The 8,822-nt window shown below is 49.1% G+C and overlaps 1 protein-coding gene across 1 annotated transcript; it reads left to right on the top strand.

Annotated features, from left to right (window-relative positions):
* Positions 1-5,977: 5,977 nt before the first annotated feature.
* LOC139545988 (trichohyalin-like) lies at positions 5,978-8,275 on the top strand. Its single transcript, XM_071354251.1, has 2 exons — positions 5,978-6,228; positions 6,550-8,275. The coding sequence occupies exons 1-2, from the start codon at positions 5,978-5,980 to the stop codon at positions 8,273-8,275; spliced, it is 1,977 nt and encodes a 658-aa protein (XP_071210352.1).
* The last annotated feature ends 547 nt before the right edge of the window (positions 8,276-8,822 follow it).

Raw genomic sequence — 8,822 nt, forward strand, 5'->3', positions numbered from 1 at the left:
ATTAGGCACACCTGCACCTCATTAGGCACACCTGCACCTCATTAGGCACACCTGCACCTCATTAGGCACACCTGGACTTCATCACCTCCCTGATAACTTCCCCTTTATACACTGCTCAAAAAATTAAAGGGAACACTTAAACAACACAATGTAACTCCAAGTCAATCACACTTCTGTGAAATCAAACTGTCCACTTAGGAAGCAACACTGATTAACAATACATTTCACATGCTGTTGTGCAAATGGAATAGACAACAGGTGGAAATTATAGGCAATTAGCAAGACACCCCCAATAAAGGAGTGGTTCTGCAGGTGGTGACCACAGACCACTTCTCAGTTCCTATGCTTCCTGGCTGATGTTTTGGTCACTTTTGAATGCTGGCGGTGCTTTCACTCTAGTGGTAGCATGAGACGGAGTCTACAACCCACACAAGTGGCTCAGGTAGTGCAGCTCATCCAGGATGGCACATCAATGCGAGCTGTGGCAAGAAGGTTTGCTGTGTCTGTCAGCGTAGTGTCCAGAGCATGGAGGCGCTACCAGGAGACAGGCCAGTACATCAGGAGACGTGGAGGAGGCCGTAGGAGGGCAACAACCAAGCAGCAGGACCGCTACCTTTGCCTTTGTGCAAGGAGGAGCAGGAGGAGCACTGCCAGAGCCCTGCAAAATGACCTCCAGCAGGCCACAAATGTGCATGTGTCTGCTCAAACGAAAAGAAAGCAGGTTCACACTGAGCACATGTGACAGACGTGACAGAGTATGGAGACGCCGTGGAGAACGTTCTGCTGCCTGCAACATCCTCCAGCATGACCGGTTTGGCGGTGGGTCAGTCATGGTGTGGGGTGGCATTTCTTTGGGGGGCCGCACAGCCCTCCATGTGCTCGCCAGAGGTAGCCTGACTGCCATTAGGTACCGAGATGAGATCCTCAGACCCCTTGTGCGACCATATGCTGGTGCGGTTGGCCCTGGGTTCCTCCTAATGCAAGACAATGCTAGACCTCATGTGGCTGGAGTGTGTCAGCAGTTCCTGCAAGAGGAAGGCATTGATGCTATGGACTGGCCCGCCCGTTCCCCAGACCTGAATCCAATTGAGCACATCTGGGACATCATGTCTCGCTCCATCCACCAACGCCACGTTGCACCACAGACTGTCCAGGAGTTGGCGGATGCTTTAGTCCAGGTCTGGGAGGAGATCCCTCAGGAGACCATCCGCCACCTCATCAGGAGCATGCCTAGGCATTGTAGGGAGGTCATACAGGCACGTGGAGGCCACACACACTACTGAGCCTCATTTTGACTTGTTTTAAGGACATTACATCAAAGTAGCAGGTCAGTAGCATGTCGTTAGTAATGATTGAAAAAAGCAAGGGGCCTAGACAGCTGCCCTGGGGAATTCCTGATTCCAACTGGATTATGTTGGAGAGGCTTCCATTAAAGAACACCCTCTGTGTTCTGTTAGACAGGTAACTCTTTATCCACATTATAGCAGGGGGTGTAAAGCCATAACACATACCATAACATGTAAGTTTTTCCAGCAGCAGACTATGATCAATAATATCAAAAGCCGCACTGGTCTAACAGCTCCCACCATCGTTTTTATTATCAATTTCTCTCAGCCAATGATCAGTCATTTGTGTCAGTGCCGTGCATGTTGGGTGAATTTTGGCCCATTCCTCCTGACAGAGCTGGTGTAACTGAGTCAGGTTTGTAGGCCTCCTTGCTCTCACACGCTTTTTCAGTTCTGCCCATATTCTATAGGATTGAGGTCAGGGCTTTGTGATGGCCACTCCAATATCTTGACTTTGTTGTCTTAAAGCCATTTTGCCACAACTTTGGAAGTATGCTTGGGGTCATTGTCCATTTGGAAGACCCATTTGCGACCAAGCTTTAACTTCCTGACTGATGTCTTGTGATGTTGCTTCAATATATCCACATAATTTTCCTACCTCACGATGCCATCTATTTTGTGAAGTACACCAGTCCCTCCTGCAGCAAAGCACCCCCACAACATGATGCTGCCACCCCCGTGCTTCACGGTTGGGATGGTGTTCTTCGGATTGCAAGCCTCCCCTTTTTTCCTCCAAACATAACGATGGTCATTATGGACAAACAGTTCTATTTTAGTTTCATCAGACCAGAGGACATTTCTCCAAAAAGTACAATCTTTGTCCCCAAGTGCAGTTGCAAACCGTTGTCTGGCTTTTTTATGGTGGTTTTGGAGCAGTGACTTCTTCCTTGCTGAGCGGCCTTTCAGGTTATGTCGATTTAGGACTCGTTTTACTGTGGATGTAGATACTTTTGTACCTGTTTCCTCCAGCATCTTCACATGGTCCTTTGCTGTTGGTCTGGGATTGATTTGCACATTCGCACCAAAGTACGTTCATCTCTAGGAGACAGAACGCGTCTCCTTCCTGATTGGTATGCCGGCTGCGTGGTCCCATTGTGTTTATACTTGCGTACTATTGTTTGTACCGATGAACGTGGTATCTTCAGGCGTTTGGAAATTGCTCCCAAGGATGAACAAGACTTGTGGAGGTCTACAATTCTTTTTCTGAGGTCTTGGCTGATTTCTTTTTATTTGCCCATAATGTCAAGCAAAGATGCATTGAGTTTGAAGATAGGCCTTGAAATACATCCACAGGTACACCTCCAATTGACTCAAATGATGTCAATTAGCCTACCAGAAGCTTCTAAAGCCATGATATAATTTTCTGGAATTTTCCAAGCTGTTTAAAGGCACAGTCAACTTAGTGTATGCAAACTTCTGACCCACTGGAATTGTGATACAGTGAATTATAAGTGAAATAATCTGTCTGTAAACAATTGTTGGAAAAATTACGTGTGTCATGCACAAACAGATGTCCTAACCGACTTGCCAAAACTATAGTTTGTTAACAAGAAATTTGTGGAGTGGTTGAAAAACGAGTTTTAATGACTCCAACATAAGTGTATGTAAACTTCGACTTCAACTGTATATTTTGGGAAACTATAGAATCATCGAAGTGATATGTCTTCAACTGTATGTACCCAGGTCTCTTCATAACATAAGTCTTATTCTAATCGATGTATAGTATTAGGCCTACCTGTATATATTATTATATTAATTTGCCACACAAATAAGTAAATTGTGACGGAATAAGAACTTTACATTTTTCTAAAGTTACTCAAAACACTTTTGATACAATAGTTGGAAGAACAAGCAGTGTTTTGTACATTTTGTAAGTACAGGGTACTAAGCTAACATATGGAATTGTTTGTACATTTTGTAAGTACAGTGCGCAGGGTACTAAGCTAACATATGGAATTGTTTGTACATTTTGTAAGTACAGTGGGCAGGGTACTAAGCTAACATATGGAATTGTTTTAAGATGGTCATACCATGGATCATTTAGTTATTTGATTTAGAATTTAATCTTTAGGTATCCATTTTAATTTATTTCGAATTTTTTGATTAAATATTGAAGTTGGCCTTTACTACTATAGCTTATAGAAACATATTGGATAACACATTCATAAATGGTAAACAGGTTTTGAAGAGTCTGTCCTATATGTAGGAGATACACTTCATGACCAAACGTTTGTGGACACCTGCTCATTGAGCATCTCATTCCAAAATCTTGGGCATTAATATAGAGTTGGTCCCCCCTTTGCTGCTACAACAACCTCCACTCTTCTGGGAAGGCTTTCCACTAGATGTTGGAACATTGCTGCTTTAACAGCCTCCACTCTTCTGGGAAGGCTTTCCACTAGATGTTGGAACATTGCTGCTATAACAGCCTCCACTCTTCTGGGAAGGCTTTCCACTAGATGTTGGAACATTGCTGCTATAACAGCCTCCACTCTTCTGGGAAGGCTTTCCATTAGATGTTGGAACTCTGCTGCTATAACAGCCTCCACTCTTCTGGGAAGGCTTTCCACTAGATGTTGGAACATTGCTGCTATAACAGCCTCCACTCTTCTAGGAAGGCTTTCCATTAGATGTTGGAACTCTGCTGCTATAACAGCCTCCACTCTTCTGGGAAGGCTTTCCACTAGATGTTGGAACATTGCTGCTATAACAGCCTCCACTCTTCTGGGAAGGCTTTCCACTAGATGTTGAAACATTGCTGCTGTAACAGCCTCCACTCTTCTGGGAAGGCTTTCCACTAGATGTTGGAACATTGCTGCTATAACAGCCTCCACTCTTCTGGGAAGGCTTTCCACTAGATGTTGAAACATTGCTGCTGTAACAGCCTCCACTCTTCTGGGAAGGCTTTCCACTAGATGTTGGAACATTGCTGCTATAACAGCCTCCACTCTTCTGGGAAGGCTTTCCACTAGATGTTGGAACATTGCTGCTATAACAGCCTCCACTCTTCTGGGAAGGCTTTCCACTAGATGTTGAAACATTGCTGCTGTAACAGCCTCCACTCTTCTGGGAAGGCTTTCCACTAGATGTTGGAACATTGCTGCTATAACAGCCTCCACTCTTCTGGGAAGGCTTTCCACTAGATGTTGAAACATTGCTGCTGTAACAGCCTCCACTCTTCTGGGAAGGCTTTCCACTAGATGTTGGAACATTGCTGCTATAACAGCCTCCACTCTTCTGGGAAGGCTTTCCACTAGATGTTGGAACATTGCTGCGGGGACTTGCTTCCATTCAGCCACAAGAGTATTAGTGAGGTCGGGTACTGATGTTGGGCGATTAGGCCTGGCTCGCATTCGGTGTTCTAGTTCATCCCTAAGGTGTTCGATGGGGTTGAGGTCAGGGCTCTGGGCAGGCCAGTCTAGTTCTTCCATACTGCTCTCAATAAACCATTTCTGTATGGACCTCGATTTGTGCATGGGGGCATTGTCATGCTGAAACTGGAAAGGGACTTCCCCAAACTGTTGCCACAAAGTTGGAAGCACAGAATGTCATTGTCTGCTGTAGCATTAAGATTTCCCTTCACTGGAACTAAGGGGCCCGGACCATGAAAAACAGCCTCTCCGCCACCAAACTTTACAGTTGGCACTATACATTGGGACAGGTAGCGTTCTCTTGGCATCCGCCAACCCCAGATTTGTCCTTCGGACTGCCAGATGGTGAAGCGAGATTCATTACTTTAGACAACGTATTTCCATTGCTCCAGAGTCCAATGGCGGCGAGCTTTACACCACTCCAGCCGACACTTCGTATAGCTCATGGTGCTCGGCCATGGAAACCCATTTCATGAAGCTCCCGACGAACAGTTCTTGTGCTGACGTTGCTTCCAGAGAAAGTTTGAAACTCGATAGTGAGTGTTGCAACTGATGACAGACAATTTTTACGCGCTACGCACTTCAGCACTCGGCGGTCCTGTTCTGTGAGCTTGTGTGGCCTACCACTTCACGGCTGAGCCGTTGTTGCTCCTAAACGTTGCCACTTCACAATAACATCACTTACAGTTGACCGGGGAAGCTCTAGCAGGGCAGACATTTGACGAACTGACTTGTTGGAAAGGTGGCATCCTATGACGGTGCCACGTTGAAAGTCACTAAGCTCTTCAGTAAGGCCATTCTACTGCCAATGTTTGTCTATGGAGACTGCATGGCTGTGTGAAGGATTTTATACACCTGTCAGCAATGGGTGTGGCTGAAATAGCCGAATCCACTTATTTAAAGGGGTGTCCACATATTCTGCATATATAGGAAAACTCAGGAAATATATATATATACTGTATATATTTTTACACATATTTTACCCCTTACTTTTATTAGCACAAAACTACCCCCATACATCGTGTTCGTAAGAGTCTTCTCTTTCCATAGTGGGGTCAAATTAGTTTGTAGCTCAAACAATTTGGGCGCTACAGTCAGAAGTTGTCACATCAGCGTTACGGACTTCAGACGAGTCCAGTGACACTTGTGAGGGTCATAGAGCAAAACGGACAACACCGGTGTGTTTGTGAGACTCTCCCCTTTCCATGGCAAACCGTTCAGACACTACAGACATTTTTATAAGAGGAACGATTTTTCGGGATGTCTCCTGCTCTGACAAACACTGCTGTGGCCCAGCCACCTTCCACTGCAGATGGGATGTCTCCTGCTCTGACAAACACCGCTGTGGCCCAGCCACCTTCCACTGCAGATGGGCTGTCTCCTGCTCTGACAAACACCGCTGTGGCCCAGCCACCTTCCACTGCAGATGGGCTGTCTCCTGCTCTGACAAACACCGCTGTGGCCCAGCCACCTTTCACTGCAGATGCGGACGGCCGAAAAAGGAGGATGTGGTGGATTGAGATGAAGCCCATGCAATTATTTGTAATCTCCCCATTCTCTCTCTCTCTCTGTGGACTGGATATAGTCCAGTAGTAAATGATAGAGGACTTTGATGTAGCTAGTAGGATAGTGTTCCGTTCCAAATGGCATCCTGTTCCCTTCATAGTGAGCTACTGTTGACCAGAGACCCCACTGAGCTCTGGTCAAATGTAGTGCTCTAGGTAGGGAATAGCGTGCCATTTGAGGAACAGCTACAGTCTGCCTGCCATCTGGGAGGGAAAGAGGAGGAGGAAGGGAGAATGCTTGGAGTTTCTCTTTGTGGAAACGGCCAGGCAGCATTCTGAAGAGGAGACGGGCAGGCAGCATTCTGAAGAGGAGACGGGCAGGCAGCATTCTGAAGAGGAGACGGGCAGGCAGCATTCTGAAGAGGAGACGGGCAGACAGCATTCTGAAGTGGAGACGGGCAGGCAGCATTCTGAAGAGGAGACGGGCAGGCAGCATTCTGAAGAGGAGACGGGCAGGCAGCATTCTGAAGAGGAGACAGGCAGGCAGCATTCTGAAGAGGAGACGGGCAGGCAGCATTCTGAAGAGGAGACGGGCAGGCAGCATTCTGAAGAGGAGACGGGCAGGCAGCATTCTGAAGAGGAGACGGGCAGGCAGCATTCTGAAGAGGAGACGGGCAGGCAGCATTCTGAAGAGGAGACGGGCAGGCAGCATTCTGAAGAGGAGACGGGCAGGCAGCATTCTGAAGAGGAGACGGGCAGGCAGCATTCTGAAGAGGAGACGGGCAGGCAGCATTCTGAAGAGGAGACGGGCAGGCAGCATTCTGAAGTGGAGACGGGCAGGCAGCATTCTGAAGAGGAGACGGGCAGGCAGCATTCTGAAGTGGAGACGGGCAGGCAGCATTCTGAAGTGGAGACGGGCAGGCAGCATTCTGAAGTGGAGACGGGCAGGCAGCATTCTGAAGAGGAGACGGGCAGGCAGCATTCTGAAGTAGAGACGGGCAGACAGCATTCTGAAGAGGAGACGGGCAGGCAGCATTCTGAAGAGGAGATGGGCAGGCAGCATTCTGAAGAGGAGACGGGCAGCATTCTGAAGAGGAGACGGGCAGGCAGCATTCTGAAGAGGAGACGGGCAGGCAGCATTCTGAAGTGGAGACGGGCAGGCAGCATTCTGAAGAGGAGACGGGCAGGCAGCATTCTGAAGAGGAGACGGGCAGGCAGCATTCTGAAGTGGAGACGGGCAGGCAGCATTCTGAAGTGGAGACGGGCAGGCAGCATTCTGAAGAGGAGACGGGCAGGCAGCATTCTGAAGAGGAGACGGGCAGGCAGCATTCTGAAGAGGAGACGGGCAGGCAGCATTCTGAGAGGGACGGGCAGGCAGCATTCTGAAGAGGCGACGGGCAGGCAGCATTCTGAAGAGGCGACGGGCAGGCAGCATTCTGAAGTGGAGACGGAGAGGCAGCATTCTGAAGAGGAGACGGGCAGGCAGCATTCTGAAGAGGAGACGGCCAGGCAGCATTCTGAAGAGGAGACGGGCAGACGGCATTCTGAAGAGGTCTCGGGCAGGCGGCATTCTGAAGTAGAGACGGGCAGGCAGCATTCTGAAGAGGAGACGGGCAGGCAGCATTCTGAAGAGGAGACGGGCAGGCAGCATTCTGAAGAGGAGACGGGCAGGCAGCATTCTGAAGAGGAGACGGGCAGGCAGCATTCTGAAGAGGAGACGGGCAGGCAGCATTCTGAAGTAGAGACGGGCAGGCAGCATTCTGAAGAGGAGACGGGCAGGCAGCATTCTGAAGTAGAGACGGGCAGGCAGCATTCTGAAGAGGAGACGGGCAGGCAGCATTCTGAAGAGGAGACGGGCAGGCAGCATTCTGAAGAGGAGACGGGCAGGCAGCATTCTGAAGAGGAGACGGGCAGGCAGCATTCTGAAGAGGAGACGGGCAGGCAGCATTCTGAAGTGGAGACGGGCAGGCAGCATTCTGAAGTGGAGACGGGCAGGCAGCATTCTGAAGAGGAGACGGGCAGGCAGCATTCTGAAGTGGAGACGGGCAGATAGCATTCTGAAGAGGAGACGGGCAGGCAGCATTCTGAAGTAGAGACGGGCAGACAGCATTCTGAAGAGGAGACGGGCAGGCAGCATTCTGAAGAGGAGACGGGCAGGCAGCATTCTGAAGAGGAGACGGGCAGGCAGCATTCTGAAGTAGAGACGGGCAGACAGCATTCTGAAGTAGAGACGGGCAGGCAGCATTCTGAAGAGGAGACGGGCAGGCAGCATTATGAAGTAGAGACGGGCAGACAGCATTCTGAAGAGGAGACGGGCAGGCAGCATTCTGAAGAGGAGACGGGCAGGCAGCATTTTGAAGAGGAGACGGGCAGACAGCATTCTGAAGTAGAGACGGGCAGGCAGCATTCTGAAGAGGAGACGGGCAGGCAGCATTCTGAAGTAGAGACGGGCAGACAGCATTCTGAAGTAGAGACGGGCAGGCAGCATTCTGAAGAGGAGACGGGCAGGCAGCATTCTGAAGTAGAGACGGGCAGACAGCATTCTGAAGAGGAGACGGGCAGGCAGCATACTGAAGAGGAGACGGGCAGGCAGCATTTTG

The sequence above is a fragment of the Salvelinus alpinus genome, chromosome 19 (assembly GCF_045679555.1).
Source record: "Salvelinus alpinus chromosome 19, SLU_Salpinus.1, whole genome shotgun sequence".
In the NCBI taxonomy this organism is placed as follows: domain Eukaryota; kingdom Metazoa; phylum Chordata; class Actinopteri; order Salmoniformes; family Salmonidae; genus Salvelinus; species Salvelinus alpinus.

Coding starts and splice junctions, on each gene's coding strand:
- LOC139545988 (XM_071354251.1), top strand. CDS start 5,978: ATGTCTCCTGCTCTGACAAACACTGCTGTGGCCCAGCCACCTTCCACT. Junction 6,229..6,549: donor GGCCGAAAAAGGAGGATGTG/GTGGATTGAGAT, acceptor GGAAACGGCCAG/GCAGCATTCTGAAGAGGAGA.